The 27,959-nt window shown below is 45.2% G+C and overlaps 2 protein-coding genes across 2 annotated transcripts in view; one reads left to right on the top strand and one right to left on the bottom strand.

Annotated features, from left to right (window-relative positions):
* crym (crystallin, mu) overlaps window positions 1-27,959 on the bottom strand; it is a 200,890-nt gene that overhangs the window by 83,177 nt on the left and 89,754 nt on the right. The gene's annotated exons all lie outside the window — the stretch shown is intronic.
* Window positions 505-26,548, top strand: LOC130080491 (eukaryotic elongation factor 2 kinase-like). Its single transcript, XM_056245848.1, has 12 exons — window positions 505-625; window positions 14,812-14,872; window positions 14,990-15,027; window positions 16,785-16,956; window positions 17,100-17,249; window positions 17,338-17,470; window positions 21,222-21,349; window positions 23,559-23,754; window positions 24,679-24,734; window positions 24,878-24,955; window positions 25,383-25,439; window positions 26,374-26,548. The coding sequence occupies exons 1-12, from the start codon at window positions 561-563 to the stop codon at window positions 26,545-26,547; spliced, it is 1,308 nt and encodes a 435-aa protein (XP_056101823.1). The 5' UTR covers window positions 505-560; the 3' UTR covers window position 26,548.

The following is a 27,959-nucleotide window of genomic DNA, read 5'->3' as shown; positions in this document are numbered from 1 at the left end:
ACTGGTTATTTTGGCATATGGGCAGGTTTACTTCACTGATGACACGTGGACTTGAGACTTTTACTACAGCATAGTATAGTATGCTAGCTCTCTTGCAGTTGTTATTCAGAATTTGCGAAGCACAAAGTTTATAAAATAACCAAGCCTGCTGTCTAATCCTGACACATTCTTTGTGGGATCACAGAACAGTGACTCTGTGACTCCGGGAATCAAGATATGTAACGATTCTGGTTCCAATTCTGATTCCTATAGGGTGCAAGATGTCATTAAAGGTATTTCTTTATTTTTATTAGGCTGGTACCCTGGTATTAGGATCCCCTTTAGTCTGCTAAAAACGTTCCAGCTCTGATTCAAACTTTCTTTGTCCTTTTATTCCTGCATGTCCTTTATTGTAGCATACCTCTTTTCCTCCTGTTCTTTTCTCGCATCCATTATGTATAGAGTGGATCGCTTCCATCTTCACTCTTCAACCCATATAGACAGATGTAGGAGTTTTTTAAACAACTTCAATTTCTCATACTCAGGCTACTTGGAAACATGCTATTGAGAAAGCCAAAGCCATGCCAGATCCTTGGGCTGAGTTCCATCTGGAGGAAATCGAGACAGAGCGCTGTACTCGATACAGGTGAGTGATTTTGAGCCCCTTTGGATGGTTAACCTACTCAAAGAGTTGAATCCATCAAAAGAGCTCAAATAGTTGACTCCATCAAAATGCAACAAGTTGGGGAAGATAGTTGGAATCTGTAGACAGCCAAGCTACAAGATGTTCAACGACAGCTAAGGCTATACTCACATCTATCAACAAACAAACATCATCTACACTGCAGCTAAAAGGGTTAAAACATTCCAGACCCATAAGACTTGTGACGAATGAAGATATTTCTGTTGATCCATTAAAAATCCATGCAACCGAAACTTTGACGGTTCAAAAGTTCATACGGAGATTATAAAAGTGTTCCATATTCTATAAAAATGGAGTGATTTAATCCAAGTGTTCTGAAGAGACACGATTGCTTTGAACAGATTTAATTTAGGATATTATTCACATATAATAATTGATGAACACATACATCATAGAGCACATCAAATATAGAAAATGGAAGATCAAACATGCTTAACGTCAAGCAAGCACATATAAAAACATATTGTAACGTTCTCAGGCAAGGACGAGACGGTTTTGATAACAAAGGGTGTTTATTAGAGGCTGTTGTCGGCCACAGCCCACGCCATACACACCCGATTTATAAGAGAACCGCACTTGAACCAGCGAGGCGCTCTTCTACCCCCCTCCTCCCCAGATTTCCCCATCACTCTCACAAGGGGTGGAGCCTCTTTCCATATACAACTTGACAACGAATCAATCGAATCACATAAAACGAATAAAGTAAAACATTAACATTAAATGCATCCTTATTTGTAACAGAACAGCATTTTGAACACGTTACACTACCCCCCTCTAACTGAAGTCCTCGACCCCGAGGACAAAGTCTCTAAATCTGACTGGGGTTCTCCTCTCCCTCCTAGGACGCCCCCTGAGGAGCATGTGATTTTTGACTCCAGGTGCCGCTTCCTCTGAGCCCTGCGAATGATCACCCTGAGGGATGTCGGGCATCAGTGTCACCTGCTGACCACTACTGGCCATATCAGCTGGTCCAATTAACCCCTCTGACCCCCTTTGTGTCTCACTGTTTTGTGAAGGAAGTACTGTGACACCCTCTGGCGTCGCGGTGCCCCGGTAAGGGGCCAGCCTATCACGATGCAGTACCACTTTGCGCCCCCGAGGAGGCAACTGCACTCGATACACCACCTCCCCCAGCTTGTCCAATATCGGGCATGGTCCCACCCAGTGGCTATCCAGCTTAGGGCACCTTCCTCTCTTCCTAACTGGGCTGTAAACCCAAACTAGCTCTCCGACCCCAAAGTTGCAGCCCCGAGCATGCAGATCATACGCTCTTTTTTGCCGCACCCCTGCGGTCACCAGCTGCCTCCTGGCATATGCATGGGCAGAGTCCAAGCGGTCCTGGAGCTGTCTAGCATATTCAGGTCCAGCTGGAACAGGAGGGGCATCAGGAGGCCGCCCAAAGGCCAACTCTGCAGGGGTTCTAATCTCCCTACCCAACATGAGCAGGGCTGGTGTGCATGAAGTAGAGTCCTGAATAGCAGAGCGACATGCCATTAAGACCAGTGGCAGATGGGTGTCCCAATCGTGCTGATGAGTTGATGTTAAAATGGACAACTGTTCAGCTAGTGTCCTGTTGAATCGCTCCACGAGCCCGTCGCTTTGGGGGTGGAGTGGGGTGGTGCGGGTCTTGTTAATTCCCAAACGATCACACATGGAAGAGAATACCTTGGACTCAAAGTTTCTGCCTTGATCACTATGGATACACTGGGGGACCCCAAACCTACTAAACATGCCCTCCACCAAGACATTGGCAACAGTCTCAGCCTCCTGGTTAGGCAGTGCGAAGGCCTCAGGCCATTTCGTAAAGTAATCCATAGCAGTCAAGACAAAGCGATTTCCCTGTGTGGTGCAAGGAAATGGCCCCATGACATCCACCCCCACCCGCTGCATCGGCTCCTCCACCAGAAACTGCTGCAGTTGGGCCCTAGACTTCCCCTGCGGCCCTTTGCGTGCTGTACAAAGATCGCAACGCCTGCAGAAGTCCTCTACATCACGCCTCAGGCGTCCCCAGTAGAAGGCCTGACGCAGACGCCGAAGTGTTTTCGTCACCCCAAAATGGCCAGACCCGGCAAAGCCATGCATAGCCTTCAACACTGCCTCTTGCATGTCCCCAGGCACCACGACTTGCCATTTTTTTTTCTCCTGTCGCTGGCACCACCCATGCTCGCTGGAGGACCCCCTCTGTCAACCGTAGACACTTGAACTTGGCCCACAATCCCTTGGTGAATGAGGAGAGGGCTACTACCTCCTCCCATGGTGGTCGTTGCTGTGCCTCTACCCAGAGGATCACTGGCAATAGGTCTGGGTCCCCCCTCTGATTCTCTGCCCATTGAGTGACATCCACCTCCTGTAGCTCCCGACAGACCGGCTCAGGCCCATTGCTACCATCCACTTTCTGGCTAAGCTCCCACTCTCTGGCTTCTCTGCGCTCACAATACCTGCATTCCTGCATTCTACATGGACGTCTCGACAGGGCGTCTGCATTACCATGCCGTTCCCCTGCACGATGCGTAATGGTGAACTCATAACTCTGCAATTCCTCGAGCCAACGAGCCACCTGGCCCTCTGGTTCCTTGAAAGTCATCAACCACTGCAAGGAGGCATGGTCAGAGCGTATGGTGAAGTGCCGACCGCACAAGTTGTACTTAAAGTGCCTGATGGCAGAGATTGTGGCCAACAGCTCTCGTCGTGTGACACAATACCTCTTTTCAGCTTTGTTTAGCACCTTGCTGAAATATGCTACCACTTTCTCTCCGTCTTGCCACCTTTGGGACAAAACAGCCCCTATTCCATCCCCACTTGCATCTGTATCAAGAACGAAGGGCAGTTGGGGATCGGGAGGTGCCAGAATGGGCGCGCACACCAGGGCTTGCTTCAGAGTATCAAAAGCCTTTTGACAGCACTCTGACCAGACAAAGCACTGATCCTTCTTCAGAAGCTTGTATAAGGGGGCAGCAATACAAGAAAAACCCCGTACAAACTTCCTGTAATAGGATGCCAGACCCAAGAAGCTTTTTAACTCCTTCTGACTCACCGGGATAGGCCACTCCTGTACGGTTCTGACCTTGTCTTCCGCTGTGCCAATCCCCTCACTGTCAATGCGATGCCCCAAGAAGGTCACCTCTCTGCTTAACAGCTGGCATTTATTGGGATGTAATTTCAGACCCGCTGCTCTGATTTTCTCCAGCACCACCCTCAGGGCTGTGATAGCTGAATGGAATGAGCTCCCATGTGCCAGTATGTCGTCCAAAAACACCAGACACTGCTGCCGCGGAATGCCTTCCAGTACCCTCTCCATTAGGCGCTCAAATGTGGCAGGGGCATTGCAAAGACCAAAACAAAGGACTTTAAATTGCCACAGACCTCTTCCCGTGCAAAAAGCCGTCTTGGGTCGAGCTTCTGGCTTTAGAGGCACTTGCCAGTACCCACTCCTCAAGTCCAATGATGAAAACCAGCAAGAGCCAGCCACCAGATCCAAGCAATCATCCACGCGTGGGAGAGGGTACGAGTCTTTCCGTGTCACTGCATTGAGCCTCCGGTAATCGACACAAAAGCGCCACTCCCCCCCTTTCTTTGGGACCATGACCACCGGGGATGCCCAGGGGCTTTCAGAAGGCTCTATTATACCCGCACGCTGCATCTTTACCAACGCCTGCTCTGCCGCCTCCTGCCGACCTAAGGGCATACGTCTGGGCCGCTGACGTATGGGCGTTGCATCCCCGGTGTTGATGTCGTGTTGCACCAGGGAAGTCTGACCCAGGTCCTCGTCATCACAGGAAAAACAGTCCTGGAATTCCACTAACAGCTGCCACAACTGTCCTTGTTGCTGCGTATCCAGGTCATTGGAGCTCCTTTGTGCTATCTCCTGCAGAGCCTGCCTTATTTCTCCCTCTCCCCTTGAAACAGACTCAGGCCAATTGTGCAGTAACAGGGGCTCTTGCTGGGACGCACTGGGTGGCACTGCGCAGTGTGAACCATCTCCATCATTGAGGTTACATGCCCAGGAACCTATAGTCAGCCCATCTGTTTGACGAGCTCCTGGTGGCCTCATCCTCACTACCTGACCATTGCCGAAACTCAATGTGGCCTTGGACAGATCTAACTGACAGCCATGGTCCCTCAAAAAGTCCAAACCCAAGATACAGCTGTCCTGTACATTAGCTATCCACACCAGATGCTGCATATTCACGCCCCCCACGGTGAGTGTCAACAGCCCCCTCCCTATCATCGGTGCCAGCTCACCGGTCACTGTGCGGAGTTGAACTGCTGTGTCTTCTAACCGTGTTCCCTCCGGCACAACCTCTGGACGAACCACAGTAACTGTAGACCCTGTGTCTACTAGGGCCGTGCATTCCACTCCCTCAATGCAAATGGGAATATGGCAAAAATCTGATATGGCTGTCCTTCCCACCACCACCACCCCATGCTCCTTAGTCCCGTTGTTCATGCTGGGCCTGTCTGCGTGTTCCAATGACGAGCGGGACATGGGCTTGGGGGTCTGCAGCGTCCCGCCTACTGCGCCCCCCTCCTGTTTCCCGAATTCCTAGCCAGCATAGGGCATTCCTTAACCAGATGTCCCGGCTGACCACACCCCCAGCAAAGGCGGGCCTGTGTCTGCTGTGTCTGCCTCCTGGGCGGAGGCAACGCCAGTCCACGAATCATCTCCGTAATCTCCTCCAGCCACTCAGGTTTTGGTGAAGCCATGTCACCCCCTCCTGCTGCCCTGATGGTGGGGGAGGGATCCGTTGCTGACCCCCGCATTGCTGCCTCAACCGCCATTTCCCTCTCCAGTGCCAACTCCAAGGCTTCGGCCAAATCACGTGGGCGTGCAAGCTGTGTATGTATGCGCAGCTCCGCTGGGGAAAGAGCTCTGATGAACTGATCACGGGCCAGCTCGCTCTGCACTGATGGAGGAATATGTGCATATGCTCGCCTTGCTAGGGATTCAATATCGTTGGCCAGAACCCGCAGTGGCTCTCCCGGAATTCTTTGACGGGTGTGTAATTCAGACCGGAGAAGCTCAGACCGGAAACACTGTCCAAAGCGGCGTCTCAATGCACCGACCAATGCGCCATAATCAGCCCTCTCACTAGTATCAAGCAACAACAGACACGAAAGTGCATCATCTGTCAAGCAAAGAGCGAGTTGAAGGGCTTTCTGCTCCTCCGACCAAGCATATGCATGAGCTAATAGTTCAAATTGGGCATGAAAAGCCTCCCAATCCGATTTGCCGGCGTATTTTGGTGTTTTTATTCCAGCCGGCATATTCACTTCATGGGCGCCGCCATTATTGTTTACCTTTTGTCCCCTCACATCACGCGAGATCGACGCGCCGGCGTCTGACGTCATGGCGTTCGGCCGCGGCTGGTAATGGCGGCTCATGACGTTCGGCAGCGGCGGGTAATGGCGGCTCACTTTCTCGCCCACAGCCGCGGCTTCACACGGCTCCTGTTTCACCGAATTTGCCTTTAAATGACTGGAGACCGGCGCGGTGTTCACACCAAACATATTCGCCGACTCAGCTCCAGTATAGCCGTCATCTTCCTCCATCTTAATACGAACTGGATTATCCATTCTCACCATCGGAAGATAGCAGCTGCTTGGCCAATGCACGCTTAATCCGGACTCAAATCAGCGGTTGTACCCCCAGCTGTTTTCAAGTATTTTCACTTCTGACACCAGTTGTAACGTTCTCAGGCAAGGACGAGACGGTTTTGATAACAAAGGGTGTTTATTAGAGGCTGTTGTCGGCCACAGCCCACGCCATACACACCCGATTTATAAGAGAACCGCACTTGAACCAGCGAGGCGCTCTTCTACCCCCCTCCTCCCCAGATTTCCCCATCACTCTCACAAGGGGTGGAGCCTCTTTCCATATACAACTTGACAACGAATCAATCGAATCACATAAAACGAATAAAGTAAAACATTAACATTAAATGCATCCTTATTTGTAACAGAACAGCATTTTGAACACGTTACACTATGAAGACATCAGATGCAAAACCCGCTAAACGGCACCTCTGTCAAAAATGAGATAATGACATTGAGCGAATTCTCTCCGCACATAGTATATGTTCATCAAATACTTTCTTTTCCAATCTGCTAAATTCTAGCCTCAGCCCATTCAGAAATACCAGTTCGTCAGCAAAAGCCACAGAACCAATCAGGTGTGGTGACAAATTGGGTCCTCCCTCAAATCTGGTCTCCGTTAGCGATATCTATGTCCGTTAGGACCCCCAAGCGATCCCATTGGCTCAAATTACTTTTAATAGGTACTCTCTTTAACGCCTGTTTACAATTCCTACAAATACATGTGATGATAAAGGCTGTTTTAACTATGGTATAATGACCATTTAATGTCTGTATTAGTTAGCTTATGTACTAGCATAGCACACATACAGATTAGCCTTAATAACCTAGTTTATACATGCGGTTGCACTTACAAATGTATTTGCATGTATTCACAATCATTTTTAATGTAATTACGTGTTCAATTAAGTGTAAAATGTCAAAATATTGCAGTTATAAAAAGAACAATGTAATGTTCAATTATTCACTTAACAGGCTATTATTATAAATGTATTAATTAACAGTTTAATCAAGTGAAAGAAATTACGTACAATTTGTTTTATTATGCACAATATAGTAAGCTATACATATTTTAAATTATTATCGTTCTTATGTACCTAGTAGTATCATTAATTGATAGTTGATGGAGACCCGATTTCACAGAAGGACCTGATTTGTCGTGTAAAGAAAATCGTTAAACACAATAATGTTTTGTGTACTGCTGTAACTCTGACAGAAACTGACAACTGACTAACTTACACTTTGCATCACAGTTCCCCCTACTGTGTGGATCAGTTTCTTCATTGTTACATTCTGAATTCTGCTTTCATCATTTGCAATGTTTCCAGTAGCATCTTTAGTGATTTTACAACTGATTAGCATGTATTGTTGTTCAAAGAGGTGGACTTAGAGGTTTTTCCAGAAAGAACAAAAATGAACTTAGCTGGTTTTGCAGCAAAAGACAATTTGTTAAATACCAATAAATTGACTAAAGTGACATTTTTGAATTAAGGCATTTCAATAACTGACTAATAACCTTTTCATTGCCATTAAAGTAAAATTACTGAACCTTAACATTGGAGCCTGATAAAAAAAAAAAGCTAATTTAAATGAAAAAAATGCCAGACTGACATAGAGGTTCCCCTTCGTTGTCACTCCGAGTTCCGTCGGAGGACGACGAATGGGGTTTCGCATAGAAAGCCTATCAACTTCGAGTATACAAAACGAGCCAATGGCAAAGAAATGCCATGGGTCTGCGGAATTTGCATGACGTAACTCCACCCTACCTCGTGGGTATAAAGGAGGAAGTCACGCCGCATACAGACATGTTTTCGCTTCGGAGCCAAGTTTATTCTTCACTCCACAAGCCATCTCTGAATCATCATCTTCAGCTTTACAAACGAGTTCCTCGGTGTTGGTGTGACGGCGATCTCCAGCGAGCGCGCACTTCCTGCTTATCTGTGCCGTGGTTTGCCAGAGAGTGCGTGTCTCCCCGGGCGCTTCAACACTGAGTGTTTCTCTCTAAAAGAGCTTGCACGTGGCACGTCTTTTTAAAGATGTCTCGCCCGTGTATTTCTGGTTGCGGCAGATTGGTATCGGACTCTGATGGGCACGAGCGCTGTTTGGTGTGTTTGGGCATTAATCACGCTAGAGCAGCGCTCGTGGATGACTCATGTTCTCTTTGTGGGAACATGACCATCGCGTCATTAAGATCGAGACTCGGTGAACTCGCAAGAGTGAGAGCCCCCTCTTCCACACCCCGATCTAACGCCCCCTCGCAGGGTGCTACTTCGGCTGGTGGACAGGGTGATCTGAGGGTGACGGTGTGGAACAAGGCGCCGACTCTGTGTCCGCGACCCCAGCCCCCCTCCTCAATGACGGTGCCCGCTAGTGAACTGGTGATTCCCGCGGGTCTACCTTCGGGTGGCCCGCGTGTTTCAGCTGAAGCTACAGAGGATGATGCTATGTCTGTAGCAGCATCACAAGGTGGGTTTAAATCTTCCGGAAGTGAAGACTCGTCACAGCTGCCACCTTCCGGTGTGCATACGGCTGTGCCTGAGTCGGATCCGGAGATGACGGCCATGCTTTCCCGGGCAGCCGCGAGCATCGGACTAGAGTGGAGGCCTCCACCCTGTCCTGAGCGCTCGCGGTTGGATGATTGGTCTTTGGGCCAAGCCGCCGACCCGCGTCCACGGCAAACCCCAATACCTTTCTTCCCGGACGTGCATGATGAGATCTCGAAGTCCTGGTAGACCCCCCTGTCTTCTCGGGACCGCTCGCTGGTCTCATCCGCCTTTCCTCCCCTCGATGGGGCAGCTGTCCGTGGGTACACTGGGCTTCCCCCGGTTGAACGCTCTGTTGCGATGCAACTGTGTCCTCAGAGTGCTTCTTCTCGGGGTGAGTTTAAGCACCCATCCAAAGCCTGTAGGTTTTCTTCCTCTATGGTAGCAAAATCTTACAGAGCGGCGGGACAGGCAGCTGCTTCACTGCATGCTATGGCCACTCTGCAGGTCTACCAGGCCCAGATGCTCAGAGACATGCACGAGGGCAGGACAGACCCAGGCCTCTTTAATGAGCTGCGTGCCGCGACCGACCTTGCTCTCCGGGCGACGAAGGTTACCGCACGCTCCCTGGGTCTGGTGATGTCCACTGCGGTGGTCCAGGAAAGACACCTGTGGCTGAACCTGGCCGACATGCGGGATTCCGAGCGGACTCGTCTGCTTGATGCACCCCTGTCCCAGGCCGGCCTCTTCGGCGGAGCAGTGGAGGATTTCGCCCAACAGTTCTCCACTGCGCAGAAGCAGACTGAGGCCATCAAACACATTCTGCCCCGCCGACCCGCTGCTGCCTCCACCCGTCCGGTCGGGCAGATGCCTCAGCCTGCTCGCCGCCGAGGGCGCCCCCCTGCGGCTCCCGCCCCTCCCGCCAGGCCTACGCAGCAGCCTCCACCCAGGCCCAGGCGCGGAGGAAACCGCAAGGCGGCGCCCCAGCCCTCTCCTGCCCCGCCCCCCGCTAAACGCCGGGCCAAGCGGCGCTCCTGAGACGGGCTGCTCAGGGATGATAATTGTTTCTCAGGAGGTGGTAGCAGGACCACTCCTTCCCCCGGTGGAGGGCCGGGGGAGAATCTTTTGTTCTCCATTCCCCGCTGCTCACCCAGGGGTGGGCAGCACCCTAACATGGTTAAAGAAAGAAACAATCCTCTCTTCCCTGAGCTCACAGAGTTCTCGAACGACACAGAGCGCCGCCCACAAGCCGTGCTCTCCTCGCTCCCCTCTGTCCCGGAGGCGGTTGACACGGCGGGTCGTCCACGGACCGCCTCGACCCTGTCCCCCTCTGTCGCCAGACCCCCGACAGAGCAGGCCCCCGTGGAACGCTGGTCTTTCCCTGGCCTCCTCTGTCCGGGCGCGGCTGCTAACTGTGCCCCCACACCGGATCGCTATGCCGTCCACGTCTGGGCCAGTTACTCCGCTTCGCTGCCCCTCCGGGGGGACGCCTGTGGCCCGCATGACCCCGCTGGTTCAGTACCTGGGAGCCTGGCTAGCGCTTCCCCGTCTGTCCCGCTGGGTCGCCCGCACCATCAGGTTCGGCTATGCGATTCAGTTCGCACGGTCTCCTCCCCGCTTCAGGGGAGTTCGCTCCACTTTGGTCGGTGGCAATGCCCCCATCATGAGAGCCGAGATTGCCACCCTGCTGGCGAAGGGTGCAATCGAGACTGTCCCTCCAGCCGAGATGAGGTCCGGCTTCTACAGCCCTTACTTCATTGTCCCCAAGAAAACGCCTTTTCGAATGCGTGCGGCCCCAGGATTGGTTTGCAGCGATCGACCTGAAGGACGCCTACTTTCATGTCTCCATTCTTCCTTGACACAGACCGTTCCTTCGGTTTGCTTTCGAGGGGCAGGCATACCAGTACGCGGTTCTCCCTTTCGGGCTGGCCCTGTCTCCTCGCGTCTTCACGAAGGTCGTCGAGGCAGCCCTTGTTCCCCTTCGGGAGCACGGGGTTCGCATCCTGAACTATATCGACGACTGGCTGATCCTAGCTCACTCTCGAGACCAGGTTTGCGAACACAGGGACCTTGTGCTCCGGCACTTAGCTCATCTGGGCCTTCGGGTCAACTGGGAGAAGAGCAAACTTTGCCCCGTGCAGAGGATCTCTTTTCTCGGTATGGACATCGACTCGGTCGCCATGTCCGCGCAGCTTACGAGCGAGCGCGCACAGTCAATGCTAACTTGTCTACGACAGTTCGAGGGCAAGAGTGCGGTTCCACTGAAACTGTTTCAGAGGCTCCTGGGGCATATGGCATCTGCAGCCGTGGTGACACCGCTCGGATTGCTTCATATGAGACCGCTTCAGCTTCGGCTTCGCGATCGAGTCCCGAGGTGGGCATGGCAACACGGCACCCTCCGAGTACCAGTTACTCCGACCTGCCGTCAGACCTTCACCCCGTGGTCGAACCTCAGTTTTCTCAGGGCGGGTGTCCCCCTGGAACGAGCGTCCAGGCATGTTGTTGTCTCAACAGATGCCTCCGCCACGGGCTGGGGTGCCATGTGCAATGGACATGCTGCCGCGGGCTCCTGGACAGGACCCCACCGCCTATGGCATGTCAATTGCCTCGAGTTGCTGGCCGTACGCCTTGCTCTGCACCGCTTCCGAGCGCTGCTCAGGGGTCAACACGTACTAGTCAGATCAGACAATACCGCCACTGTAGCGTACATCAACCATCAAGGTGGTCTACGCTCCCGCCGTATGTCTCAACTCGCTCGCCACCTCCTCATATGGAGTCAGAAGCATCTGAGGTCGCTTCGAGCCGTTTTCATTCCCGGAGTCCTGAACTGTGCAGCCGACGAGCTCTCACGGCTTCAGCCCCTCCCTGGAGAATGGCGACTCCATCCCCAGTCGGTTCAGCTGATTTGGGACCAGTTCGGGGACGCACAGATAGATCTGTTTGCCTCTCACGACTCGACCCATTGCGACCTGTATTTTTCCCTGACCGAGGGCACGCTCGGCACGGATGCACTGGCGCACAGCTGGCCGCGGGGCCGCAAATATGCGTTTCCCCCAGTGAGCCTTCTTGCGCAGGTTTTGCGCAAGGTCAGGGAGGACGAGGAGCAAGTCCTTCTGGTTGCGCCCTACTGGCCCACCCGGACTTGGTTCCCCGAACTCATACTCCTCGCGACAGCACCTCCCTGGCCCATTCCTCTGAGGAAGGACCTTCTTTCTCAGGGACGGGGCACCCTGTGGCACCCTCGTCCCGATCTCTGGAGCCTCCACGTGTGGCTCCTGGACGGGACCAGGTAGGTGTGAGTACCCTACCACCTGCGGTGGTGGCTACCATCACTTCCGCTAGAGCGTCGTCCACGAGACACGTCTACGCGTTGAAGTGGAACCTCTTCGTCAGCTGGTGCTCTTCTCGCCGAGAAGACCCCCGGAGTTGCTCGATCGGTGTTGTGCTTTCCTTCCTTCAAGATGGGTTGGAGCGAAGGCTGTCTCCCTCCACCCTCAAGGTCTATGTTGCCGCTATCGCCGCACACCATGATTTGGTAGAAGGTAAGTCTTTGGAGAAGCACGACCTGGTCATCAGGTTCCTGAGAGGTGCGAGGAGACTACATCCTCCTCGCCCTCCTCTCGTTCCCTCTTGGGACCTCGCGGTGGTTCTATCCGCCCTGCAGAGTGCTCCCTTTGAGCCTTTGCAATCAGTGGAGCTTAAGATCCTGTCTATGAAGACAGCGCTCCTGGTTGCACTGGCCTCCATCAAGAGGGTAGGGGACCTGCACGCGTTCTCCGTTGACGAAGCGTGCCTGGAATTCGGGCCGGCTGACTCTCACGTGATCCTGAGACCCCGGCCTGGATATGTGCCCAAGGTTCCTACCACTCCCTTCCGGGACCAGGTGGTGAACCTGCAAGCGCTGCCCTCGGAGGAGGCAGACCCAGCCTTGGCACTGCTCTGTCTAGTACGTGCTCTCCGCACCTATGTAGACAGGACGCAGTGTTTCAGGACCTCAGACCAGCTCTTTGTCTGTTATGGTGGGAAGCTGAAGGGAAAGGCTCTCTCCAAGCAGAGGTTGTCTCACTGGATAGTGGACACCATTGCTTTGGCATACCAGCAGCAAGGTCGACCGTGCCCCCTTGGTGTGACGGCCCACTCCACCCGGAGTGTGGCATCCTCTTGGGCTCTAGCGCATGGCGCCTCGCTAACAGACATCTGCAGAGCTGCAGGCTGGGCGACACCGAACACATTCGCCAGATTCTATAATCTCTGAGTGGAGCCAGTCTCCTCCCATGTACTGTCTTTTTCAAGCTAACATGGGACTCGTTCAGGTGTCTTCGCTTGCTCGCCATTCCACTCCACGGACTGGATACGTGCGATATTCTCCTCAGGTGAGCTTCTCCGAAAGCCCCGAGTTCCTCCTGCACTCCTGACGTCGGCGCCAGTGTCTCTTGCCTGAGCGTCGGCTAGGTGCCTCCCGTGTGCATGGTCCCTCTCCGGAGCAACCCCCACATGTGTATTCCCACTGTAAGCCTCTCTGAGCATGTGTCTTTCCCTTGGCAAGCCACCTTGCCACCTCCTGGGGTTGAAATATTCCACCTGCGGCTGGACACCCCAGTGTTTCTCCATATGATTCCTTCGGGTCATATGTGTATTCTCTAAGTCCCCCCCGTTTGGCCTGGCAATATTTTGCATATTTCCTCTAAACTATGTGATATGCTCCCCAGTGTACCTTGGTATTCCTGTGTTAAATAGGAGTCCTTCGTCCGTGCTAGTCTCACGACAGGGATCTCAGATTTACGCAGGGCACTGGAAGACAGCTGTGAAGGTGGCGTTATTGGACTGGTAACCCCATTCGTCGTCCTCCGACGGAACTCGGAGTGACAACGAAGGGGAACGTCTCCGTTCCCCACTCGGGGAACGAGGGTTACATCCGTAACCGAGACGTTCCGTCTGTCTGCCACTTCCACTGTACCGCGGGGATCGCCTGAGCTCAGTCTTGGCTCCTCAGCGAAGAAACATGTCTGTATGCGGCGTGACTTCCTCCTTTATACCCACGAGGTAGGGTGGAGTTACGTCATGCAAATTCCGCAGACCCATGGCATTTCTTTGCCATTGGCTCGTTTTGTATACTCGAAGTTGATAGGCTTTCTATGCGAAACCCCATTCGTCGTCCTCCGACAGAACGTCTCCGTTCCCCACTCGGGGAACGAGGGTTACATCCGTAACCGAGACGTTTTTGCATCTGAAGTCTTCATATGATATACAAATAAAAATGAGGGTTTTTGAATAAATTAACAATTACGGTGACAGAAAATACACAAATGCTTTTGGAAACACCTGACCTACTCTCATGCTACTGAAAAATGTAAAGTTTGTGACGTCTCTACTTTTAATCAGTGTCTCCGCAACACTGGCCATGAGATTGACCCTTGTGTCCCATCATCCCTGAACCTTCGGTTTCCTCCTGCTACCAGTCCTGAGTTTTTACCACTGTGCCACACCACAGACACCCGACACACACGTCCAAGTCAATCTCAGAAAATGTGTGATTGCATGTTAAATAAGAGACACATAATGTCAGATGTCTCACAGTTTCAGACTCTAATTTTAAACATTTGTAACTTCACACCTCTAAAAAAATATCCCTTGACTGCCTGCCAATGGTTGTGTGTGCCATTAAATAACTGTGTTTGGTTGGTCTACATGGTACACAGTGTTCTGGGCCATGGAAAAAAACAACACACACTTATGTAAATATTGGGTGTGTGCCTTCAGGACTGTGCCCATCATGCAGTATTTGCTTTATTGACTCTTTCACTAACTGTCCCAAAGAAGAAGAAAAATCACTTGTGTATTTTACAAATATTATTTTCATAGTATAGAAGATACTTTTTAAAATTGTTAAATGCATTTACATCTCCTTGTAGCTCTCAGCCACGTAGTTTGAGGCCGATTTCTAGTCGCTGCTGTGGGTAAAAGTTTGATAACTTCTTCATGAAAATGAAAGGGAATAGAAAGCTACATTTAAAGTGATTTACATTGGCGTAAACATGTATTCTTGCTCTTTAGATTCAATGCGGTTACTGGTGAATGGGCAAAAGACGACATATTTATCAAGATTTCCTCTCAGGTACTTTGGCGCCATCATACACTTGTTTTCAGTATGAGCTGGAAGTTGCATTTCTGTAAATATGTTGCTAATAATTATGTATTCTCTTGAATTAATTGAGATATATTTCTTTTACAGCCGTTTGGAAGAGGAGCCATGAGAGAATGCTTCAGATCGTGAGTCAAGCAAATATATATTGAATATATATATACCATAGACTAGGTAAATATTACTGTTTATTAATGAATATTTGGAATAGAAGTGAAAGTGTTATTCCGTTTTTCAGGTTTTTTCACCTTTTAGCCTTTTTGCAGTTAATATAAGTTGCAGTTTCCATGTAATTGCTTAATTGCTGTCTTAAAAACGGCACATTATTATATTAAAAGGATTAGGAAAATATTGTGTAGATTAGTTTTGTTTGTCAAGCCAACTTAGTCATAATTGACCAATGCCTATGAAGATTGTATTAATTAGTATTTGTTATCCTGTACAAAATACATCCCTTATGTCCCTTTCTTAGTGATGTATCTTCCATTCAAGTGATAATTTTATTAGGGCTGCCCCCTAATAATCGACTAAATGTTAAACACGGAGCTCACTTCTCCCCAACAAAGAGACTGATATCAGAGGGGGAAAAATAGCGATGGTGAATCCGACGGTAGAGCCTAATTGTCCATATTGTTGTAGTGTTTCAGTTTGCTGCTGTTTTTTATTTATTCGTTTTTATATAATGCATATTTATTTTGTTTGTGTTCTGACTGAAAACTGAGTTTTCATTCGATATTAAGGCTATACTTGTCCGTCTGCCTAATCCTGGTTTAGATTAAATCAGGATTAGGCCTTAGTTCTAATAGGACATTTAACCCTTGTGCATCCTTATGGACATTTTTGCCTTTTTCAGTTTTTATTTATTTATCATTTTGCCTGTTAATGTCAACTGCATAGATTTTGGCACAGGTGTGTATTTTTATTGGAATTTTACTATTTCACCCCCATTTCCTTTAAAAAATCTATTTTACACTAGTATAGGTACACAAAATAGTTCCACTCATGACCTTTTGGACAAAAATGTCCCCATTGAAACCCATTAAAACTGCTATTTTATTCCCAGGGCCATTTGACCATACAATTATGCAATCTTTGTTAATAGGCTTTCATTATGTTGGCAAAGCTTCAAAATTGAATTTACCAGATGGTGCCATTTTCTCAGGTTTAGCCTATAAAGCAAATACTCGCTTTATTCCGTTTTTCTGCTTCTGCATATAATAGTGCCAATTGGATAACTTGTGCAGCGATAATTGTGTGGGTGTGTTGGTATTGATGTCAGAGTGTGGTTTGTATGTGTGTATTAAAATAAATGTGTGCGTGTATGTGCTTGTAATATTTGAGAGAGAAAAACTACTGCAAATCCCAAATCCAACCACTGCGTGTCCCAGCGAGTTTTGCTGGCATCTGAGGAAAATTTGGTAATGCCCCAAACAAAATCTTACTGAAAGCTCATTCTTTGAGATATCAACCTCAAATTTGGAACACAACTTGTTTAGATTTATGGCTTTGATTTTCTAGCAGTTTTATAGTTCAACATGTTTCATAAAATATACATTTTATATAAAATACTGTTCATAAATCAAACCAACTTTTTAACTTTTTTTTGTTTTACTTTTTAAACTTTTAAAACAGCTCAAACATGCATTTTAGTCTGGGACTATAGGCTTAAACCTTTGTGAAACAAGGGGTTAATTTCATATTTTAAATGCTCATTATTATGGTTTAGTATTTCTCCCCCAACTAATCGACTAATGGCTTAAATGAACGACTAATAGTAGACTAGGAAATTCTTTAGTCAGGGGCAGCCCTAAATATGATACTCTCATCTCTTGTCTTAAAATGGATTTTTGTTGACCTGTAGCTTTCTATTCCCTATCGTTCACAGGAAGAAGTTATCAAACTTTTCCCACAGCAGCAAATGGAAATCAGCCTCAAACTACGTGGCTAAGCGCTACATGGAGACTGTGGACAGAGAGGTTTACTTTGAGGATGTGAAGTTACAAATGGAGGCTAAATTATGGGGCGAGGAGTTCAATCGCCACAGGCCTCCCAAACAGGTACTTCTCTGGTGGATGTTGTTAATGTTCATAAAACACTGTCACAGTTTGTATGTAAACTAGGTTTTACCACTCAAAACTGGTTTGAACAATCATACCAGATACGAATTATGTACTACTTTAACGTATCCCATCATTATTAGGTTGACATCATGCAGATGTGTGTTGTGGAAATGACTAGTCGCCCTGGGAGCCCTTTGTTTCACCTGGAACACTACATTGAGGGGAAGTACACAAAGTACAACTCCAACTCTGGTTTCGTGAGGGACGATAACATACGGCTTATACCCCAGGTTGTCAAGGATGTATCAAATCTGAATCTGTTGTCCCAGTGAAATGATGTGTGATTATTTATTGGCAATGATGTTTTTGTGGCTTAAGGCATTTAGTCATTTCACATTTGAGCGCTCTGGACACCAGCTGATAGTGGTGGACATTCAGGGTGTTGGGGACCTTTATACAGATCCTCAGATCCACACTGAGAAGGGGACTGACTTTGGAGATGGCAACCTGGGTATTTATCAATATCCTGCATTTTTTCTCCTTATAAACTTAAAGACTTCTTATAAATTTGATTTGTCTTAAGCAAGAGTACTTTAAGCATGAGGAACATTTTAGTGATGCACTGAAATTTTGGCAACTGAAAATATTTGGCCGAAATTAAATTTCAGTTATGGATGAAACATTGACTGAAACAGTGATGTTTAATTAGTACTACTCCGATGATGCTTCTTTTTTGACTGTGTAAGTGTCTTTTTCATGCACACGATGCGGATAAACTACAACAGGTAATTATGTCAGCTGTTTGGACAATATACATTTTTCGTTTTTAATCGATCTTCATTTTGATGAACCGAGATGTTTTAGTGTATGCTGTTTTTAAAACACAAAACATTATTTGTAGTGCACCTACCATCAAGCTTTGTATCTTTTGGGGCCCTATTTGAACAATCTAAGCTCATGGTCTAAAGCGTCTTACGCACGGGCGTAAGCGCACTTTGAGCGTGTCCGAATCCACTTTTGCTAATTTAACGAAGGGAAAAATGGTCTGTATGCCCGGCGCATGGTCTAAAAGGGTTGTCCCTATTCTTTTAGTGAGTAATGGGTGTGTTTTGGGCGTAATGTGCAATAAACCAATCAGAGTGTCATCTCCCATTCCCTTTAAAAGCCAGTTGCGCTCGCCCCATGGCGGATTCGCTATTTACATGGCGTAATTTGCAAGCGGAAAAACTGAACGCTTCTCTAGCGAGGAAACGGATCTGAGCAGACCATCTATGGGACAAAGTGTATGCGCATTGTTGACCCGCCCATAGGCGCATATTACTAACGCGCTCTTTAAATAACAAAAAAAAATTGCGAATAAAACGAGGTGTGTTCAGGCGCATTGATGGTGCGTTGCTATTTTGAGCCAACTGAAATAGACTGCGCCATTGACCAACTGAAACCTGGTGTAAAGTCAATGGCGCAGTCTATTTCAGTTGCCTCAAAATAGCAACGTGCCAACAATGCGCCTGAACACACCTCGTTTTCAGACCAGCACGCCAACGTGGAGCAGGATGTGAAAATGATAACTGCGTCGGGCTGAAACTAGCATTGCGCCGGGTGTATGATAGGGCCCTTGATATGGAAAAAAATCTCAGCTTTCTGAAAATAACTCTAGAGAGGTAGTCTGGGTTTCCCCATGCTGCCTTCCCGCAGCGATTTTATTCACGCTGAAAGGCAGTATGGATACCATGGTCCAGATTTTCGCCTCATCTAGGGAACCAATCACAGAACGGGGAGGGAGCAGCAAGACGATGCTGATGTCTATGCGACACATACGTCATCTGATATAATTGAAACGATTGACAGGCCCATTTGATAGACATTCTTAGCACCCAATAAAAGGCGCCGAGCATTCGTAAACCACGCCTCAAATACGAGAAAATGAACACGTGGTTCCCAGACCCAAGTTTCAATGAGACTTGGGTCTGACGTTAGCCAGGCTACTAGAGAGGAGCATTTAAATAAATATATGCACTATATTACACATTCATTATAATTTTACTTAACTCTCTGGGGTCGGCGGTCTCGCCGGCGATACCAGCTCACTTTTTTCCTTATCAGTGCAAAAGAGACTCAAATTACTCTGTTAATTTTGATCTTACATATAAGTGTTGTACATCATTCGATCCTGTTAAGTTTGTATTTTTTTTGTGGAACCTCATAATAAAAACAAAGTGTTGTGCTTTTCGCCTAATAAAGAAAAATAAACATGATGCGCGTTCTGCGTTCTCTCTGTCAGTGTAGTACATTCTGAAACGCGTCCGAAAAATCATCTGTAACTCTGCAAATACTCAGTCAAACAGGTACACAGGCACACAGCCATGAAGCCTGAATTATCTTCTTTTAAATGAAGTAATTTATATAAAAAAATGTTTTTCTCATTGTATGTAATCTGTACGAAAAGAGAGAGATGATAGTCGTTCTCGTCTCAGCTCATTAAAGTTAATTTGACCACGCCCACGGAGCGCGCGCTCTATTCAAACACAAATGCTCTGAGGCGATCCACGCCCACACCAGCTGGATAACCACCGAAAGAGACTCAGATTTACGACGCTGTGAGGAATAATAGTACTATCTTAATAATAATCCTGGAAAAAATTACCTCAGAAGTAGGCTACAGGTAGTTTCATTTGGAGGAGCAACGGATCCAGCCGAGGAAATAGGTACATTCTTTATTTTCAAGTGCTTTGTGCTAATCGCGATATGGAATAGTGTCTGTAAACAAAAAGACTGTTTGAATCGCGTTTTTGTGTGTGAATGAATGAACAGCTTTTACCTAACTATATTCCAATGCTGAGATGAGTAAAAATCGACTGAAATATGTTGAAATAAAATATTTTTTGTATAAGCAACGTATTAAACTGCAAATTAACATTTATATGTCCTAATCATAAAAACGATGTGTTACATATGAAAGACAAGATGTCGTTTTTACTGTAAAATAATGCCACATCAAATAAGCTTGTTTGCTAAGATGTTATTATAGTGTTTGTTCGATTGTAAGCTATATTCAAACTAATTAATCCGCAACTGTGAAATATGTATGATAAAATGTATACTTTAGTATATAATACAAAGAAAGATTACATTTGAAATAGTTACATTTTAATTGTTGTTGTAATTGTAACCTTTTTATTAAAATAGCAAAAATATATGTAGGCTACATATAAATAAATCTTAGGTAAATCTTAAAAGCTCAATATAAGCCTCCTCTTTAAATTATTTGTATTGTGTTTTATTAGTGACACATTTGGGATACATTCCCAAACTTTCTGTAAAAACAGTATGATAATTAACTGCACAATTACTATAAATTTTTACATTTGATATTATACAATTTGCAAGCACAATTTGAAAAATAAATAAATAATTGGAACTGTGAACCAATTTTGTATTATATAGGCATATATATATATATATATATATATATTGTCATTGCATTGCATTCTTGTGGCTCAGTGACACACCTGAATGAAAGGGTCATTAGTATGCAGCCCCATTATGCGCTCATTATGCGGGCCCATTGTCTTCTCAGGTGTGAATCACAGCAGGTCACACCCCTGCGCATATTGCCTTTCCAAACAAAAAGTGTCATTTTTAAATTTAAACCAATCTATTGTTTAATGTAAATGATAAGGCAGGATGATTTTCAGATCATTTTGAAGAAAAAACTCTAGGCCACAACACCCATTAGTCAAAAGTCTTGTGGACAGATATTTAGTATGTGTTTTGTGGCCTTATTTCAGAAACTTTAAGTTTTAGTTTTTTCAATAACCACGCATAAACAATATTCTCTCAAAAATACAAAAATGTACATACATGTTGATAACACATTATGGTAGCCCTGTGTGTGCTAAATAGAGTGTAATTACACCTTTGCCAGTAATATGTTTATAAGCAACTGAAAAAAGCACAAATGTCAGAGTATGTCAAAACATCTCAAGGACCCCAAAAACACCTTGGACCCCAGAGGGTTAACCTATGACTCCATTATGTTATGTATGTTTGAACAAATCTCTCATCAAAACAAGTTTTTATTACAGCCACCGTATAAATATTTATTTTTCAACAACGAATTGGAGTAGAAACATAATTTATATTATTAAAAATTGATATAAAAATGTAATCTGTGTATTTGAAATATTTTGGCTTTAGTGAAAAATTTGTTTCTGTGCATCACTAGTAATGGTTGTCTTATGTATGTTGTGTGTGTGTTTCAGGTGTGCGTGGCATGGCTCTTTTCTTCCACTCTCACCTGTGTAATAAGATCTGTAGGAGTATGAGCCTCACTCGCTTTGACCTGTCCCCTGCTGAAACTGCACAACTGGACTGCACCAACAAATTGCTGGTTTGTACAAGATCCTTATGTAAGCTCTATATACGTAACATGGGCTCAACAGTAGGATTGCCCGGGGCTAGTGTGAGAAGTTTGGGCCAGTTGATGGAACTGCCCAATATAGACGGTGCTGTATTTATATGATGACGGCCAGTAGGCCATTCTGGAAGTAGCATCAGCCTGGTTCCCTCAACAAAAACCCAATCGGATTTTACCGTTAGCTTTTGGATTTTTGCAGAAAATAAGCTCTGACCAACGAAAGATTATGATTCTTACACGTTTTGGTCATCATGGTAAACATCACAAATGAAAACAACTTTTATATATTTTTGAAGCCTCGAGTCCCACGGAGGAGCTCCGGAAGGATAAAAGTAGGAGTGATGACAATGGAAGGCGAGAGAGGACCAGGCTTGGGACATTTAAAGTTCACTTCAAAATGAAAATTCTGTCATCATTTACTCACCTTCAAGTTGTTTCAAACCTGTATGAATTTCTTTCTTCTGCTGAGCACAAAGGAAGATATTTTGAAGAATGTCGGCAACCAAACAGTTGATGGACTCCATTGACTTCCATAGTAGTAAAAAAAAAAAACTATGGAAGTCAATGGGGTCCATCAACTGTTTAGTTACCAACATTCTTCAAAATATCTTCCTTTGTGTTCAGCAGAAGAGAGAAATTCATACAGGTTGAAACAACTTGAGGGTGAGTAAATGATGACAGAGTTTTCTTTTTGAATTGAACTATTCCTAAAGGGACAATGTGTACTTTTTTAGGTATTTTATTATCTAAAATCAATATTTTTATTCATAAATATGTCCTCAATGGTGTACAAATACCTCTGCCAATTATCTGACTTATCCTCGTAAACGAAGAATTTATTATCTTTATATACATGGGACGGGTAAGTCCACGGAGGCTTCCATGTAGTTCCGCCATCTTGAAAAACTATAATAGCAGAGAGGGACAAAAAGTACTAGGCCAACGCGTTTTCGTTCAGAGCCAGCGTCACGTTAGCCTGGCTGCGCCCTCGCACTTCCGCTCAATTTCATTTTCCTTCAGTACTACGTCTGGGACTGCTGTATATTCTTAGGTTTCCAGAAATCAATTTTTTGTAGGACCAATCAGCGAACAGAGGGAGTGGCTGAGAACGATGACGTCGATGTAGCGCGTCAGTTTGAATTGGAGCGGAGAAAGACGTGAGAAAAGCTATTCGGTCCGTCGTTGCAAAACTGCCGAATATACAGAAGTTAAAGCCGGCGCAAGAACAATGTTTGCTAAGTTTTGTTGGTGGCCATGATGTTGTGGCCCTCCTCCCCACGGGGTTCGGGAAAAGTTTGATTTTCCAGCTCACTCCGCTAGTGGTGAATGACTCTTTGATGAATAGCAGCTATTGAGTAGAGTAGAGAAGGCGCTAAAAACAAGGTTTGTAAGTTTACTTTTTGTAACCTAGAAATTCGATAAGAATATATTTTAATAGAGCATATGCAAGTTGCAGTTTGTTTGAAATAACAAACCTGTTCACCCGAAGGAAAACTCGACGAAGTGCTATTAGAAGACATCCTGTCATAGCTTTTTGGTACATAACGGCTACCGTAGATGCAACAGGCATTTGAAAAAGTGAGGCGCTGGAGAACACAATTCGTTTGAATGCAAAATACAATTTCACCGCTAGATGGGAGAAATTCCCACACAGTGTCCCTTTAATGCTTTGTGTGTGACAGTCGGCCTTGAAGCGGCTGCCACTTCGTTTTGTTGTTTGTTTAATTTTGTGATTAAAACTTTAACCATTTGCCGGTTCCCTCCTCCTCCTTCCCTGGGCTTGAACTGTGTTACACTTATGTTCACCACAGACCTTTTTTCAGGCGTTTAACCAAAAACTTCAGGACAGAAGTGCTAAAATACTAAATCGTTTCCGGGTTTTGGCCTACAAAAATACATAATTCCTGCTGATATGTCGATCCCTCCTTTTTTTCCATGTTTAATGAAACATTCTGTACTAAAATATTATACTTTGGTTCTGATAGTTAATTTAAAAGTTTGGGTGTTTTTGTGGCATTGCCAGTGAAAATATCAGTGGAACTGCTGACCCAATCAGACCAACAGGATAAAATTCATGTCTCTTAGCCCTGCATTCACAAACTGTTGCAATTGGTTATGAATTTGGATTATTTAAACAAATATTTCTGAAAGCTTTCTAAATGAATTAATTTTTTCTAAGCAGAATTCAGCTCAGACTGTCCTCCGTGGATGTGAAGAGCAGTGTGGTTCGCCCAGGATTCGGACAATCTCTCTCGGCCACATGCCTGTTCTTCTGACCCGGCTCTCTGAGACTTCCTCAGTTGATGAAAACAGCGAGACAGACTCGGTTCCCTGCTCTCCACTTAGTATTGGCGTCTCTGCAGACCGATCATCCATAGGTAATACTATACTAACGAAGGACTATGTGTGAATGCACTTAAAGGGATAGTTCACCCAAAAATTTAAATTAGCCCATGATTTACTCACCCTCAAGTCATCCTAGGTGTATATGACATTCTTCTTTCAGACGAATACAATCGGAGTTATATTACTAAATGTCCTGGCTCTTCCAAGCTTTATAATGGCAGTGAATGGCTGTTTCTGTTTTAAGTCCATAAAAATGCATCTATCCATGATAAAAGAAAACTGCAATAAAATAGGGGATGCTCTAAATGTGTAAGTCTGCAGCAGTGTGACTTATCTAAATATAGCCACAATTATCAGAAATGTCCCCTCAGAAATTAAAATGAAAGGGTAACTATGGTAGGTAGTTAGGATTTATTTTCCCTAAGTCTTATTGATGTTCCCCCTAGACGCACTGCTGGCTGTATCTATGGCTTAGCTCATGAATATTAATTAGCTGGTGCTGATGTTGCTAAGTAACCTTCCTGGGCCAGTTTGCATTGACCTTTAATTGTTTTGATGAATATTATAAGGACACATATTCTAATTTACCTATACAGTATAAGGCTTTAGTAGAGTATACACTTGTCTGAGATATCAAAACTGTCATGTTAGCAATTTAACATTATGATTTGAAACCGTATCGAGTGTTTAAGCAATTATTGCCAACAGCACCCTGATTGGTAGCTCTACTTATTCTGTGTTTAGTTAAAACACATTGATTTGTTTTAAGCTTTTCCTCAATTCTTGTAGACAAATGAAACTGCAACATATCAAGGCATTCTAGCTCAAATATAAAGTTAGCTCTCATACAGTATGTCAGGTGCATACTGAAATGCATATTTTGTTTTATGACAAATGCACACTCATTTTTTTTATTTCACCTCCAATTATGTCTCTCGATTTATGTTTCATAACAGGCTGGTCATTTATGAATGACATGAATGAGACACATCGAGCTAACTCAGATCAAAAGGTCAGTTTGTGAATAAGAATATATATCCATTGTTGACAGTGGTATTAAATTCAGTGATATTTTGTGGAAACTGATTTCATTTAAGTTGATTTTAGCAGCAATGAAAAGCTGATTTATACTATGAACTGTACTTGCATTCACAGGACTCAGAGAATGGAGGAGACAGTGGTTACCCTAGTGAGAAACGCAGTGAAGGAGACTTAGTGGAACATCACAGCCAGGTATCGAATATCACCTGGATATTTTATTTTATTATTTTATTTTATTAATCACAACAGTATTTGTATCCAGCACAGGGTTTTGGATGATTGTCAGCATTAAATCTGAACAAATACAGAACATTATTAAATTTAAATTAAACTAGTTTATACCTATTGTTTTGTTTTTTAGATATAGATATGATATAGATTATGTTAATAATATAGATATTTCATATGTTTAGTGCCAGGCTACTGAGAAATGTAGTTGAAATTATAATCTGTTCTTGCTTGATTTCTTTGTTACTCCGTAACAACATTTCCTTTCTACTGCATTATAAACTTGTTGTTGTGTGCTGTGCTTACGTGCATCATGAAACGCAGCAGTTATACATTTTTGGGCTCCTAAGATATGTGATGGTAGGTTTTTAATTCATTCATCATTATTTAGGGACGTCCCTTCTACAACAGACATTTCTCAGAATCGGATGAGGACAGTGTTCGTCGGGTAACTACAAAACCGTTGATAAAATCCCTGTATCTAATCACGATAGTCACCCATCACCCATTGATTCCTAATCTTTCTTCTCATTGAACATTGATTTAAAGTGGTGCTGTCTTGTAATCTACATTTTTTTATCTTAACCTCTAAACCTTTTCATCTCATTATTCTTTCATCTAAATCCCTTAATCTCGTTTTACTTTAACCATCTCACAAGTGGCAAGCTCTCCTTTCCCACACAGTACACGCATATGCTGGGTTCCCACAATCATGGAAAACCTGTCAATGTCAGGGAATTTTAAAATTGTGATTTTTTTTTATGGCATGGAAAAGTCATGGAAATGTCTCTTGTTGTGCTCAAAAGATATTTCACTATTTGACTAGCAGTTGCTGCTTGTGAATGAAATTTCTATTAAAGCAATAAATTAAATAAATTGGGGGAAAAAATCATCTGGAATGAGTAAGTAAGTCATGTGGGAACCCTGCATGTGATTTCCTGCATGCATTGCTTTTTTGTGCTGAAATATATTTTAAGTGATTTTAAGTGTTTACTTTTTGTGATTTTTGTGAAGTCTCACAGATGTTAGTTCTTCTGCTATACATATTTAAGGATTCGAGGAATGTTATATATTTTAAAAAGTGAAAGCAGTTACATCTAAAAACAGTTTGTCGAATGACAAACCGTTTTCATTGACAATAAAGGAACACTTCACAGACCAGCTATGCACTGTATTTGATATCACAACAGACTAGCGCTCTAAGCTATATGCTGTTCCTAAACACAGTCTATTTCTGACCTTGGTCTTGGCCAGTAATGGATAAAAAAGTGTGGATATATTTTAAACGTGGACATGGGACAATTCATAAAGTCAATGTTGTTGTCATTTCTTGCCTCAGTTATTACTCTAGGGATAATATGTATTTTTGTTGTCTCTCTCAGCTGACAGAAGAAAAATTGAGTTTTTACCATTCATCTCGCTCCCACGTACACAGATCCTCCTGTGTGGCAATGGAGGTGCAGAGACTGAACACTATGCTTCTTGAAAGGAAAATTGGCAAATCCATCCTAGGCAAGGTAAGAAATTGTGTCATGTGTTTACAAACCTGGTCCTGAAACTGACAAATATATTTTTTATACTTTATTTCTGACTTAAAGGCTTCAGTTCAGCTAGGGTAGGCAATTGTGGAGAGGCTATATAGGCTACCAATCAGGTAGGCATTTGAAACTGAATGAAATGATTGGATGAAAGGGGTGTCCATGGTTAACCGATAAACCGATTAACCGTTAAAAATTGCGTGAAACATTTTTCTCGGTTAAAGGAGAACTCCGGTCAATTTTAACATTGGGCTAATTTTTTTGTACATTTGGAGTGCTGTCAATACAGACAAAAACGACAAAAATCGGTGTTTCCTACACCGTGTTATCCTCTTTTTAAAATCCGCACCCTGTTTACTTCAATGGGGCAAGTTCTAAACCTGCGTTTAGCCTGCTTTAACATCCTTGCTTTGTCATTACAAGTGCACAGCCATGTGAGTGGTGAGTGACCACGGTCAATCTGACTGCAGTAGATGTGAAAGATATTAATAAAATTGATGTTAATTAAGACCGCTCACATACCTGTATCTACGTCCTGTTGTCGTTCGAAGTCCACAGCAGTCGATTGTCGAGTTCGCGCGCGCGATCATTGGTAACTAAGCAACAGTGGAGACTCAGACTGTCAGCAGTCAACAGATGACGGTGCTGTGTGGTGTTCTGAGAATATCAGCTCTAATGGATAGTTCATCCGAATCAGATGTTGAACACACGGAGGAGTTTTTTGAGTTTGATGTTCGTGGTTTTCTGTTCGAACCTGAATATACGGACGAAGAGTTATTGGCACAAGATGTCGAGAGAACGTCACAAACAGAGCAGCAGGCAGAGGATGCTGCTTCAAGGGCACGGTGTGCGGGGACATGGTGGTGCTCCTGTGGATACTGTATCGCAATGTCCACCGAGGAAGAAAGCCTGTGCTGCAAGGAATGGGATCTCATACAGCCTGGTCTGGATGAGTCCCCAGATAGTGTATATTGTTTCGCCCATACAGAGAGGTTTCCCCATCTGATCTACAAGGATGTTCTTGAAGCTTTTTTTTTTGTCCCGAAAGTAAATTGGAAAAAGCAACCTAAACCGGACGGACCTGATGGCAAGCTGTCTAATGAGTGAGTACAACAGTCTTTCCTGAGTCTGTCCTAGTTTTGGTACATTTGCCTTTTTTTTTGGTAAATAGACTTGCAATTTTGTCTGTAAACTGACCTAATTTCGCCCTTCCTCATTTCCAGCCAATGCAGACTCGTGGCCTACCGGGTGATTCTAGAGTGGGTTCTGAGAGGAGAGCGCCTTGGCCGTGGCATCAGAATAACTATGGGTGTTTCTCAAAACCAAGAACGCAAAGAACGGACTTGTGTTCTTGGGGAGAACGCTCTTGCTAGTTGTTCTTGGAAGAATGAACTTACAAGGTGACGAGCACACAGAACGCTGCTGACAGT

This window comes from Rhinichthys klamathensis, unplaced genomic scaffold (assembly GCF_029890125.1).
Source record: "Rhinichthys klamathensis goyatoka isolate OS25496 unplaced genomic scaffold, OSU_Roscu_1.1 h1tg000035l_1, whole genome shotgun sequence".
Lineage (NCBI taxonomy): Eukaryota > Metazoa > Chordata > Actinopteri > Cypriniformes > Leuciscidae > Rhinichthys > Rhinichthys klamathensis.
This window is presented reverse-complemented; position numbering and strand designations above follow the sequence as displayed.